The sequence below is a fragment of the Anastrepha ludens genome, chromosome 4 (assembly GCF_028408465.1).
Source record: "Anastrepha ludens isolate Willacy chromosome 4, idAnaLude1.1, whole genome shotgun sequence".
Lineage (NCBI taxonomy): Eukaryota > Metazoa > Arthropoda > Insecta > Diptera > Tephritidae > Anastrepha > Anastrepha ludens.
In genome coordinates, this window is record NC_071500.1 from 71,715,435 (window position 1) to 71,730,271 (window position 14,837).

General features: G+C 35.0%; 2 protein-coding genes across 2 annotated transcripts in view; both read left to right on the forward strand.

Annotated features, from left to right (window-relative positions):
* Positions 1-8,594, forward strand: part of LOC128859759 (uncharacterized) — a 54,827-nt gene extending 46,233 nt beyond the window's left edge. The window contains exon 2 of the mRNA XM_054096819.1: positions 8,576-8,594. Within this exon, the coding sequence (XP_053952794.1) occupies positions 8,576-8,579 (4 nt within the window). The 3' untranslated portion in view covers positions 8,580-8,594. The remainder of the gene's footprint in view (positions 1-8,575) is intronic.
* An 87-nt stretch (positions 8,595-8,681) lies between these two features.
* LOC128859758 (uncharacterized) overlaps positions 8,682-14,837 on the forward strand; it is a 114,471-nt gene continuing 108,315 nt past the window's right edge. The window contains exon 1 of the mRNA XM_054096816.1: positions 8,682-8,710. Coding sequence (XP_053952791.1) covers positions 8,697-8,710 — 14 coding nt within the window. The 5' untranslated portion in view covers positions 8,682-8,696. The remainder of the gene's footprint in view (positions 8,711-14,837) is intronic.

Consider the following 14,837-nt stretch of genomic DNA (forward strand, 5'->3'; position numbering starts at 1 on the left):
ATAAAAGAAGCAAGTTGAGCAACAACTGTTAACGTCATTGAAAGTTCTCGTATATCAAATGTAGATGGAACACCCTACAGAAACACCTGCAGTTAGAGAGACTTGTCTTATGTCGACCGACTAGTAAATAATAAAAGTATGCAGAAGGTAGCTCAAATATGAACGAGACGTTATCAATAAAACGGTCCGCGGATGACATATGGCAAATATAAATTTTTTGTTTTTTGACTTGTTTTTTGAGCTTGACTTGTTTACAGTAGCACAGAAAACAAACTATGTGACATATCACGCTGAAATTTGCCATGTAAGCTTATAACAGTCCTACCAAAAAACAAAAAATTTATTTTTGCCATATGTCATCCGCGGACCGTTTTATTGATAACGTCTCGTTCATATTTGAGCAGAAGGTATCTCTCATTTTCCGAAACCATCCATTTGACTTATTTTGAATAAATTTATTTATGAGGCACTGATTTACCACAGACTTTGATTTTAAGATGCGCCAATGATCTCCCATACGTACTAAAATATTGTAACATTCATGTTTATGTCGATGATGTACAATTGTACGTTAGTTTATTTATTATTATTTATATTTATTATTACTCTGAACACTGACTTAGAGAATATTAACAAGTGGGTCTGCGATAATGGTTTGCTCTTAAATCCAAGCAAATTACAGCGCATCGTTATTTACAAAACGACATTGAAACTGAACAATTCTATTATAAAATTTGTGGATGCTGCAAAGAACCTAGGAATAACTTTTAATAAAAATCGGACTACAAATAGCCACATCTATAGCGCAATAGGCAAAGTCTGTGGATTACTACCAACGTTACTTTATGGTTGTGAACTGTATGCTGATTGTGATAGTCTATGGCGTAGCAGGCTTAAAGTCCTTTACAACAATATTGCGGGATACGTTTATTGTATAAAACGCCACGTGCACATATCCGCTTTTTTAAACTAGTATTTTCCATACGATTTAATGGCTTGCTAAAGTTAAAATGCTTAACGTCTTTCCACAAAGTCAATACTTTTCAGGAGCCCAAACACATTATAGAGCGACTTCAATGTGCTAAATCGTCTCGATCTCTTAACTTACTTAGTATGAACTACAGTTGCCTATTAACACAACGTCAGTTTTTTGGCCTTGCTGTCCGTCTTTGGAACCTGCTACCACTAAAAATCCAATTAAGAAGCACACCGCGCTTAAGAAGTAAACTGTTGCCATTCTTTGTATTTTATATTCTTCTGAATCCCTCTGCTAACTCCGGAAGCAAGCCATTATTATTTCCTTATTTTTTATCGATTTGCAATACCTATCATCTAGATTCTAGAGTACCGAGTATTGCGAGATATGTATGTCATATATGTATATCGCATAAAACAACAGATAAACAGACGCACTATATAGGTTAGTCGATTATATCTCTCTATACCTGTATCGATTCAAACCACTACAGAATGAAATAAGCTAAGCTAAGCAGCCTGACCATTTAGTTTCGGAAGACTTTCTATTAGTTTCAATATTTCCACACTGTGTGCACTCTACCCACAAATTAAATTTGTTCAATTAAATGATTAGCACTCAGTATAACGAAAGCTATTTTTACGAGTGAGTTTTGTTAAAAAAAATTAAAAAATCAGGAAACGCGTAAAGCCTTGCGAGCCATAGGAAATGTGCAGGTGCTAAGGAAATTAAAGAAATTGCAAAATCAATTTGAAATGTCAGGTGGCTATGAAATAAAAACGAAAAATTGATTTGAATAAAAACACCAACAAGAAAAACATAAGTGCTATGAAGTAAACTACTAAACTAAATCACAAAGTCAGCACAAGTTCGTATAAAACTTTTGTATAAAAAAATTAATTTTATTTTATTTTAATCAACAGATGTGCGCAGCTGTTAAAAATGATCTATCGCATGCTTATGTACATCCTCTGTTCACAATAATAGCAGCTCAACATATTGCGAAGTTCTGATTGTTTATTTATTTTTCATTTAACTTTTTAATTTTTTTTTTTATAAAAATATAGTTCATACTAAAACAAAACCCATATACTCGTACGTATGTATGTAAGTCAAAGTTCCAAACCTTGCACAAAATTTAAAAAGTTCGACAAATTTTCTTTAAAATTTCCAACTTTTTAGTTCGAATTTTTAAACAATTTCTAAGCATCCCAGAAAAGTACCAATTTAAAGTGGCTGGAAATTCGTGTTAATTTTTGTGTTTTGATAATTTTTTTGTTGACGTCGTTGTTTATTTCCTTCGATATAACGAACGCTCGAAATTTTTTTAGATGGAGAAAATAGACAAGCCCGCGAACATTGTTAAGAATGAAGGCGATTTTTGAGCCAGTTCCATTTTGCACTTTATTGTATTGTAACAAAATTAAATATACTGTAAAACTACAAATTCAAAGTTTTTATATAAATTCTGATTATTTTATACCTAAAGTTTGAAACTTAGAGTTATACAGCTTTTGTTGTAGTAAAGGGGCTTTGAAAAGTGGTACCTAGATGTTAAGTAGGTACATAGGGTAGTAGGTAGGGTGGCTGTTGCAATGACACATATAGTTCTGTAGTATATCCCTTGTGATACCACTAGAACTTATTCTTCTGTAGCTTTTATAAACGAGCAAAGCTTTGTTGCTTTTAGATGCCCTATAATCTACACCTTTTAAGAATGCAAAACCAAAAGTGCGAAGCTTCCTTCTGGTAAGTCTTTACACTCTCATAGGAGGTGTCTGATTGTTTCCTCTTCTTCTGCGATAAAACAGTTCCTACAAAAATCATAGTATGGAAGTCCTACCCTTCTGCCGTGGCTACCTATTAAACACTGACCAGTTAATACCCCTATCATGTTTCTTATAACTTCTCTGTTAAATTTTAACAAGGCTTTTGGTCGACCGCTGTTACATTTCAGCCATGTCTGTCTGCTTAGTTCGCATGTTGTGAGGTTTTGCCAAATTGTATTTGATTGTACGTTTTCCCTTTCTACAAGTAGTTTACAAGTGGCTATAGGCATAGGTATCAGGGCCTTATCCACTTGAATATCAATAGTTGTACCGATTCGAGCAAGTCCATCTGCCCTGCAGTTGTCTGCTATATTCCTGTGGTCTGACACCCAAATAAGGAGTACTTTATAGTATTGAGACTCGTCATTTAAAAGTTTAAAGCATTCTATGACTCTTTTTTACGAGTCCATTTTGGATCAAGCACTTTTATCCCTGCTTGACTGACTGAGTAAATGAAGACTTCATTTGTGGATAATACTCTCATTTTTATCAAGGTACCATTCCGGCTACTTTGTGATCTAATTTTCAGCCATCTGTATAAATGTTTATGTAATTTTCCTTAATAATAAGTCCGTTATCCCATTTAGAAGGATTTATTAACGTTAATATCCTAGGCCTCACAGAAATTCATTGTACCAGGAATGCAGGAGTTTTTTTCTAAAATTGACAAGTGCCCTCTTCGGTTCGTTCTGAGTAGATCGATTTCTCTTAATCTGAGAGCTGGGTTGGCAGCTGTTTGCTTGCCGGATTGCTATACTGGTAATAAGTTGTGCATACTGTTTAGTGCCTCTGTAAATTACATCTGAGGTCCCCGCAGATGCAAAGATTGGCCATTCTTTGTACATGTTCCATGGTCCTTTAGGTATATTTCTCATCTAAAGCCGGTCACCATACTAGTAGACCGTATGTTAGAATTGGTCTTACTATCGCTGTGTAAAGTCTGTATTCGGTAGAGGAGGAAACGCCCCAACTTAATCCAATTAACTTTTTACAAGAGCTCAGCGCTATTGCCGCTCTTTTTACTCTATCTTCGACACTTAGAAAAAGGGCTAGCAGACCAAAACCTGGACGTTCTGTTGAGAATATTGCTGCTGCACCGCAAAGTGTTGTTGAAAAACCTTGAGCATCGATATCTTGACGTTCGCAACAATTAGGCATTCTTGAATCGACTGTTTGGCGAACTTTACCCGTAGTCGTGGTCATTGTGAACATTTAAATGATGTTATTTTTCACATATAATTGTTAAAAGCCGTATTTTGAATACAAGTGAAACATGAATCTGAATTGTATTTTGTTTTAAAATAACATCTAGACGCGTCTTGTATATTACACTTTCCTAGATCAAAAATAAATAAATACTCAAAACTGTCCAATATGTAATGTTTTTATTGTTGCATGGGTGCTTATATTTTTAAGTATTTAATGTTAAATGTTTTCGGTTTTCGGCTTTGTATAAAGTAATTATCTCGATTGGTTTGTAGCTGGTACTAAAGCCCGTAAGTGAAAACTGCTTTTGTACAAATGGGCACACGAAAGTGAAATAAGTTTAGATGAACTAATGATTGCCTCATAAAATTTGTAAAATTATTTTAGCAATGGCAAACATCGTAGTATCAATATACGTATATAAAACCTCCTACGTGTTCCCAGCACATGGAGAGTAGCTTGGCGGGATTGGAGGTGACGCCTTGCCAAGAATTAATGAGATTGAAACAAGCAATTCAATTGAAGCGCCCAGAATTGATCAACAGAAAGTGAGTGTGGTAGTGGCAGAGCTCGTGCATCTTCGTCGGCCAGACAGAAATTAAAACATGCAGAAGTGCTAAACTGATGAAAAATAACAAACAATCATCGCTTAAAGTATCACATAGAAAATCTATGTTATTCAATGGCCAATAAATAAATATATAAATAGATCCCCATTTCTAATATATGTATACTCATACATATATATATATGTACGTATGAGGCAGGCAATGGCAAACCTCGGAGTGTATTTCTGCCATGAAAAAGCTCCTCATAAAAAATATCTGCCGTTCGGATTCGGCTTGAGACTGTAGGTCCCACCATTTATGGAACACCATCAAGACGCACACCACAAATAGGAGGAGAAGCTCGGCCAAACACCCAATAAGGGTGTGTATATATATATGAGTACAGTTTATTTATGTAGAAACTAATTATCTAGTCTAAAGGCGTGTGAAAAAATGAAAGTCTGGCCACATATTAGCAATTGGCATTCGAAAATAGCAATAAAATACGAGCAAGTGTGAATAATTGCTTACCTTGCACCAAATACCAAAGAGTAAAAACAAAAAAAGGCATGCATAAAAACGTGATTATTTGTCGAATTATTTTAGAATACCAAATGTTTTATTCAGGAAACAAAATTAGCGTTTTTCAAACATATTTTACCAAAGTACAATAAAAATAGCGCGCAAATGTACAAGCAAAAAAAATTGGAAAATTCTTATAGTAGAACGCAAGTAAAATGGAATGGTCGGGCTCCTTGAAACCTTGCAACGAAAACCAAATATTATACATTAATTCGAAAGTCATTTCAAACAAAACGTGTGACAAAAATATTTAAATTTATAAATATACCTATATACATATAGATAAATATAAAAAGCGCTTTGTGCACACATACATATGTATAAATTTATTTACATACACCGATTGGTTGAAATTGGCTCTTGAACAAATTCATACACTTATAAAGGGTTTTCCAATAACAGGTGTTATCTATCGCTATCGAGAGATGATTAACGGTTTTTTATGATCGGAAGTGGATGGTATCGATCTGGACAACGTTTATTTTCAACAAGGCGGTGATACGTGCCACAAAAGCAACAAAACCATTGATCTTTTATGGGAAAAATTTCCGGACCGGTTTATCTCAATTGGCCAGCGAGATCTTGTGATTTCACACTTTGTCACTTTTTTCTTAAAGGCCACGTGAAAGAGAAGGTCTACGCCAACAGCACAGGGTCGATTCAAGACCTCAAAGATGGAATTTGGACATAGGGCAGCCACTTTGCAATTCGATTATGAAAAATTTCATGAAAAGGATATTGTCCTGTAAGCGTAGTCTTCGTGGTCATTTGCCTGATCTTATTTTCCACTATTAACGACATTCCTTCCTCTTTATAATGAAATAAACAACATATTAAAAAATATCATTTTTCTTTGAATATAAGAATTACACCTCTTATTGGAAAACCCTTTACATGCATACTATATTATACAAGGTGACGCAAAATTAGTCACCTTATAGGAAGACTTATAATTTTTGCAAATATACACCTTTATTCCCCCAATTATTTTTGACACTTGTGGGCTAGACAGCTACAGTATTCAATCAGACAAGCCAAATAAAGTTTTAAAAAATTTATTCAATAACAATATTAATGAATCATTTTGCGCCACCTTGTATGTAAATACTCTAGGATAGCCCAACAATTTTTTTTTTGATGCCTATCAAAAACAGTTTAAATTATTATTTTTTTTGTTTAACAAGTAGGGTATTATTTTTTGGGCCGTTTGTGAAGGGAAATTAAAAGAAGAGATTAAGTAATGTTCATCTGTACTTATTATAAGCGTTTTATACCAAATTAATGGGAAAGTGCATTACTCCATGGGAATACTTAGATAATTTTCTAAGTGTTCAAATTAACAAATAATTGAATACAAAAAAAAAAAATTAAGTAGGTGTAATTTGTTTGGGCTACAGAAAAAATGTAGGGGATTGCATCAAAAAAGAAAAATTGTATTTTCTGTGCCATCCTAAAATATGTGTTCAGAATAATAGATGGGCGGCATATTACAAAGTTTCATTTCTTTTTTTTTAATATAACTCTTTATATAATGTATATATATATATATAATTGGCGCGTACACCCTTTTTGGGTGTTTGGCCGAGCTCCTTCTACTATTTGTGGTGTGCGTCTTGATGTTGTTCCACAAATGGAGGGACCTACAGTTTCAAGCCGACTCCGAACGGCAGATATTTTTATGAGGAGCTTTTTCATGGCAGAAATACACTCGGAGGTTTGCCATTGCCTGCCGAGTGGCGATCGCTATTAGAGAAACTTTTTTGTTAATTTTGGTGTTTCACCGAGATTCGAGCTTACGTTTTCTCTGTGAATTCCGAATGGTAATCACGCACCAACCCATTCGGCTACGGCGGCCGACTCTTTATACTACGATAAAAAAACATATAACTCGAAGTTGATAAGTTTGTACAAAATTTAAAAAAATGCAACAAATTTTCTTGAACATTTCAAACTTTTAAGTAAAAATTGTTAGAACAATTTCGAGCATGCAGTTTTATAGATCATTGTATTCTAGTATAATGAAGTGTAAAAAATTTCGAGCATTCTTTATATAGAAGCAAAGCATAACACCTTCAAAAAAATCTTCAAAAATCAACACGAATTTTGACCCACTTCAAACTAGCAAAATTGAATCGGTACCAACTTGCATACACAGAATTTCTCTAAAAATTCTGACCGAAAAGTTTAATAAATATTTTTAAATAATAAAGTACAACACTTCCAGCTTCAAGTTGTATGGTTTCTGTCGTAGTATGAATTATATTTTTATAAAAATAAATAGTCAAGATTTTACCATAGGTCAAAGGTCATTGTTACTAGTATTTCATTATAAAAGAGTATTTATGGTGACTCTGGAAAAAATGCACCAAGAAATATGAAAAATTGGTTTTTCAGGCCTAAACCCATATTTAAATTTTTTGTTCTACATTGACCATAAATCTGTAGCCGTTTAATTTTCCATGTAAAAATACAGCCAATATTGTCTATTGTAGTTTCCAAAAACTACACCAAACAGTAAAACTCGTAGGATGCACTGGCTTGTGGTTATTACTGTTGTAACAGTTCCCCAAGTCCTGTCAGTGCGGTGTCATTTTCATCTAACAGTAGGCCCAGCAAACACGCTGTTTTGACGGATTGGATCCAAAGGAGTGTTAGGTGAGTGGTTTTAAGCGGGCGTGCCAGCCGGTTCTCCATAGAGTCTACTGCGTTGCACCTCATTCCTCACGGCAGATGCATTGGATTCTCTACCATTACTAAGAAAAAAGTTTAAAAGGCGAAGAATTCTAATATGATACTTTGTGGTAACACAGTGGGTTTTGAAGAAGGATCCACCGAAAGCTAGTCATGCGCAAATATACTCGGCTATGGCTGCTGTTTTTTTTTATGTAAAAAACTCTCTTCATATAAGCCTTTTGCCGTTCGGAGTCGGCTAAAACAGTAGGTCAAGATACACACCACAAATAGGAGGAGCTCTGCCAAAAACCTAACAGAATTATACGCACCAATTATTTATTTTCTATTCTAACAAGACTTAAATTCACTAAAATTGAGATATGTTTGTGTGGGGAAAATTATTCTAAAAATGCCACAATTTGTAACTGAAACAATTCGAAAACTGAACTTTCAATTAATGGAATCGGACATTTTTACATTTTAAGAGCACTCTTTACACTTTCTTCTATTACAAATATGATTTATGTATATGAAATTATCTGATTAGTGTCAAGTCTTACTCATGTGCTTAAGACGTCACGTTGACTTATCTCAAGAACTCATATTCATCTTTCTCGAACGCCTCCCCTATGGCATTCGTCTAAGATATTAAATATGTCCACATGTGTGTATGTCTGTATGTGTGTTGATTATTGTTAAGATTTACAAAGAAATTTTGAATGGCATTTAATTTGAATTTTCCTTACTTTCTCTCTTTCCAGGTAAGTTGCATGCATTATAACTGAAAAAAGAAGTATTGAAACAAGAGATTACACGATTAACTCATCAGTATGGAGCGCCTACTTAAAAGAAATCTGAAACAAAATATTCCAAAAATATCAGATGCAGAAGATATGGTGGGTAAGCAAGCACGTATCAGGCAGAGCTTCCTACTTGCATACATAAACATGTGTATGTATGTATGTTGTTGCATTTGAATGTCATGAACACCGCTTCAGCAGCAGCAACTGACAATGTGTAGACAAAACAAAAAAATGTGCTGATTGAATAATGCCACTTAGTTGGCAGATCATGTTGCCGTGACACACGCAGAGCGGGTGGAGAGGGGGTAAAGATGAGAAACCAGACAAAAAAATACTTGAGTTGTTTACAAATTCCAAACTACGAATGCTCCACCTTTTGTTTGCTACAGTCGCCTTTTTGGAGACATTTGGCTAGACATGTGCAGAGGGAGCATTTGGAGGCACTGTTGTTTGTCAATTGAAATACTCTTACAATACATAATTTTATGTACATACATATGTAATTTGTGGCAACTTCTTCATCAACAACACTTAGCGATAATGATGAGAAGCGATAGGCCCAGAGTTGAAAAATACTCGTAAATGTTTGGCTGGAAAAAAGTGTGAAGACAGAAAGTGGTTTGAACTTTTGTGGTGGATTTAGTTTATTGTTTCCCTTTTTATTTACTCTTCGACCAGGGGTTTCTGTTTTTCTTTTGCTACAACTTACAAGTTGTTCAATGCTGGTGCAATTACTCATTACTCATTCACTCAATGAATTTTTGCTTGTTACTGTTTCTTGTAAACTTGAGAAATTTATGGGTTACGAACATATACTATATGTATGTATGTGTTGTATGCACACCTTCTATTCCAAAAGAAAACGAAAGCAAAAAAGTATGCCATCATCTTTTGAAAGTTTATTTCTTTAATTCGATATATAAATAATGAAAATGTGATGTTAAATTTTCAATAATACGCCAGCTTAAAATCCAGTAACTGTTTCGCAGTATATGTAGAGGTAGCTGTGGAACTCTCCGTACATTTTTATCGCTCCGAATACGGCAATTTTGGTTGTTTACGGAGCCACTTAACCAGAAATGAGGCTCTTCGCAGAAGTTGATATGCTCCCTACGGCCCTGAGCTCGACCAAACACAAAAAAAGGGTGCAAGCGCCAATTACATATGTATGTATACGAGTACAACTAGTCCCTCCAGTGAGACATTTTGCAAATTTCCCAAATCTTGTAAGAAATAATCGCCAAGATAAAGTATTAAGTAAGTATTCCCGCTAAATTTGGTTGAGATTTACGTTAAAATTGGTAAATCTTTTATCAAAACGCACCAAATACGATTGCCAGGCCCTCCACACAAAATGAAGTACCTTAGAAAACATCGAAGAAATTCTAAACTTGAGTAAAAAAATCATAGTAAGGAACTGGTTTGAAAATCATTGAAATAGATTTGAATGTGGGTTCCTCAAGCCTCTAAGTCTTTGTAAGTTTAAATGAAGATCTGTGTGACGCGGGCTCCAATATGTGGTCGGTGAAGAGTTGTGAGGTTATAACAAAAGGTGCATTATTTTTTGTTTCTGATTCCATGACAACATGAAACATTCCTCATAAAATTTTGAGAAGTTGAAGTCAGAATACATCCGGAAACGTGGAACCAACTATAGAGGGAACGAAAGTCTCAGTATCAACTATTTCCGGTACCCTGTAATTTACATCTATTCCGAAAGCTTCATTTGGCGATAAAAAGAAAGCGCCACGAATCCATTGAAGCCATTCAACCCACAAGTAACGTTCCTAAAAAGGTTGTATATGTTGAACTCCTTTAAAAACCTTGAAAGCGTTTAAGAGTGTATCGAAGCAGAAGTATATTACCATGTACCATATATGGTTGTGCCACACATTTTGCTTAAGTATTTGCTACGGCGGCCGCCGTCCACAAATCCGACACAGGATTTGTGTTTCTTTAGATAGCCGCTGTGGTAGATGTTGGATGTTCCAATGATGTTCTACTTTATGCAGTGCGTCGAGTTTCTTGCGTTTCAGTGCGTGGAGTTTCGGCTGAAAACAACAATTATGTACATGGACCAAATTGAAGGACCAAACATTCTGGTTGAATGACCCCAAATCTAATCGTCATCTAAAGCGATTTATCCACCAGAGACGTTGCCCAACTTTTAATTTCTTAAATGGCGAGTTCCAGAACCAGTCCATTTTAATAGAGGGAGGCACTGAGACCATGTTGACTCCACCCTGTTTTACTTTCTCAATTTAGCTTGTCTCCAAATGCGTATTTGCTATGAGTTGCTTAAATCGTTTACCAGTCGTTTCTGGCCCCTCTGCGTGGATTACAGTCAAAATCTTTCTTATGGATTTCTGCACACGGAACCACTCTCGATGCTTAACTGGAGCCACTAAAGTTCATAAATGGATTTCTTTCACTGAAAATTATTTAAACATATACAAAATCGAGATATTGTGTATATAGTTTTTATGCACTTACACCACTGTATTTTTTTAATCCTTGTTCTAAGCTTATGAATCGTGTTATTTAGAGGATTACGGCATTTTGAAGAAACCTTAGAAGAATACTATTTGAAAATATTACATTTTTTCCTGATGTTCCTTTTACCTCCTTTACGGTGCTTATTGAGCAGAATATTGAGAAGAATAGGGCCCAAATTTTGACTTATTTTCGAAAGTATTCTGTTCATCTTCTGAATACTATTCATTTCGTTTTGAATAAATTGCTTCAATTCTACTATCTTTATTGATGTAGAACTTTAAGAAAAAATTGTTAGGACTATTCATTCAGATTTTTCATATTCCTCTTAAAATGTGATGGAATGATTGATGACAAAAGCCTATGGAAGTCCATACATTTTATAATATGATACATAGATTTGCATGTACAGGGTGCTCCATATGCTGTTTGTTTTAATCGTATGCTATTTTGACAGTGGGGGCTCTTTCCCGCTGTAAATTTCGACAAAGAGTCAAGAAAGAAGTAAATAAATCGCACTTTACACTTGAACAACATTAGAAAATATTGAGAATTTATTTGCAAAGTCAATATTGTGCAGCCCAATCAGTGCGTTTATTGAGAAGGAGTCAAAATCGTATTTTTTGATGAAGCACAAAGACGATCTGCGGATCGAAAAACCCACGTGTGATCGACGAGAAGCCAATGCATTCTCAAAGAGTTAAAGTTTGGTTCAGATTTTGGAGCGGTAGCATCATTGGCCCATTTTTCTTTGAAAACGCAGACCATTTCGGTCAAGGCTGAGCATGCTTTTTTGTCGAAAATGAGGACAAGAACTTGAATAATTTTTGATTTCAGCAGGATGGATGCCGCGCTATGCCAGAACCAATCTTAAGCGAACAATCCATTTACGATATGGATCATTAAATCGAATACCAAACACACCATTCTTGAGATAGGGGAAGCCCCTACTACAAAGCCAATCAAGGCAGTGTCGTGAATAAAATGATGTTCCTTAAATAATGGAAATATTTGTTAAATCTTTTGAATTAAAAAACAAACCACTAGACGGACCACCCTTTATATGTACAATATATTAATATTTGCACACATATGCAATAAATTTGGGCTCATTAAACAACCATAACCTAGGTATTATTTTATTTTCTTCAGCGCACTTTTGTGAAACAAAAGAAATGCAATTAAAAAAAAAAAAGAAAACCTCACAATTGAACAGGAAGTCCAATACGGTAAAAATATGAAAGAAATAAAATTGCATTCACTTGGCCCGAGGCAAATGCTCATAATGCAGCATTTCCCGTTCAACTGTAACCTCTTGTTTGCAGAGCATGACCGATGAAAAGGTTGATTGTTTAGTGTTTTCTCTGTTGAACTTTTGTTGATTTTACTCAGTAAGCGAATAAAAAAAGGAAATGCGTAAACTCAGCTTGAAGCTGGAAATTATGCAAACTCATAATTTCGAATGCACCACGCTAAGCACTCATTGAGCGTAATTTAAAATTTACGTTGTGTGATTTTACGATTCATTGATTGCATTGTTATTGTATGCTTACAGTGCTGTGCGAAAAAAACGGTTATAAAAGTTATATTCTTTGAAACTTATGCAATGTATAAGTATTTCGCGCATGGCCTGCATACAAACAAATAATACATAAAGTAAAAATAGAATAGTCTGATAGCTATTAATATTTGGCATATGAAACTTTTTTCTTATTACATCTGAACATCTGCGAGATATTGATCCACTCTAGTGTTAGCGGATTTTTAGGCCGAGCTTCTCCTTATTTATAAGGATGAATGGTTTAATAAATCAAGAATCCACAGTTTTATGACTTCGAAGGGAAAATATAATAGTTTTTATGGTAACCCTTTTCATCACAGAACTGCACTCGAAGGTACAAGCAGAAATAGTGTGGTGAACTGAAATGGCTCTCAGATTAAAACCATATTATCCGAGTAAGTACACCAAACGCCTATTGTGATTGTTGTCCAGATGAAGGCTTTTTAAAAAGGGTCTTTCAAAAGTGATGCCTAGATATAATCAACATCATCATCAGGCTTCCGTTATAATTCGCCTCCACGTCACCTTTCGTTTGATATCAGCTATGCCCATAGCTCCAAAGTCGCGTTCAATGTCATCTCTCCATCTATCTTTTTTATAGCTCTATCATTGCTTATTCGTAGAATGTTACCGTATCATTGAATTCTTGGCGCTTTGATGTACTTGATTACATTTGAACCTCTAAGTGTGTCTAACTCGAATTTCTACCGAATGTGTCAAGTCGTACAGGTCCATATATTTTTCTTAGAATCTTTCTTTCAAAGCAATTTTACTGATCAGTTTCGCTGGATTTCAGCACCCATACCTCGCACCCGTATGTGAATGTAGGTCGTAGGACGCCTAATAGTTCCTAGATGACACCTTTTTGACAACTTTGACATTTGCTTATAGACACGTTCAGGACATTGTCGTTAATGATTTGGGTTTGCCCCATGTTGTTGCAAAGTAGATCCCAAAGGAACAAGCAAAAAAATATACCGTGTTGATATCATAAAAGTCATAATTCAAAGGCTGAATCCGACCCAACATTCATCGAACGCATCCTAACATGAGACGAGACGTGAATTTATGAGTACGACACGCAATCCAGACTTCAGGCGAGTGAGTGTAGAGCTCCGAATGAACCAAGACCAAAACAAAACACGTCGCTTTCAGTAAAAAAAAAAAAAAAAAAAGCAAAAAAACGATGCCCACTGTTTTTATGTATTGTACCATGAATTTTTGCCAGAAGGCCAGGCAGTTAATAAGGACTATTATTTGGAGTTATGAGATGTTTACGTGAAAAAATAATCAAAAAAGATAGGATTTGCAAAAATACAATACAACTCGTGGATTTTATCTCATTATAACGGACCGTCGCACAGTGCCATCACTATCCGTGAATGTTTCACCAATAACGAAATGAATACCATCCAACAGCCATTGAATTCACCTGATATGGCTCCTTGCAATTCCTTTCTGTTTGATCGAGTCACAAAACCACTACAGGGAACACGTTTTAACAGCAAAAGTAACAGGAAGTAATGGAAAAATTGAAGACGGCTCTGATGGCAACACTGAAAATAAAGTAGCAAAAATGCTTCGAGCTGGATCAAATGTATGACAGCGTTGCAGTTGATGGGGATTACTTTAAAGGCGATAATTTCACTTTTGAGGAAAAAAAACTTGTATTTTGTATTTTCTAAACATATTCCGGGAACATTTTGATCAGGGTGGTATTGTTTTCATACTATTTAAACGACTGCATTTTGCGTTTTTCCCTAAGGTGTTTAACTATGAAAAGAGTTAGTAAAAGGCATTTGTCGCAATATGTAAGACCCACTTATATACGAGTGCATATTTATCCCCACTACTAAAGCCATATTCATAAGCAGAAACCCCAAAAATATCGGCACTACTTCTGAGAACGCACCGGCTGCTTTTACTGCATATTGGAGAGTGTAATTTCAGTTGCAATTTTTGTTTGTTGCACATTAGCAATGCTTCGGCTTATGTACTTGTCCATGCATATGCGAGTCATGCGATTTACAATTTGTTTTCATTTCCTTTCGCCAACTAATTAGCTTTTGTATAATTTATTTATGCATGCATGTATGTACATGTATAATACATAAAATTAACTTGCATACATACGTACGTTTGTAATTAAAAATAAATGTAATTAAA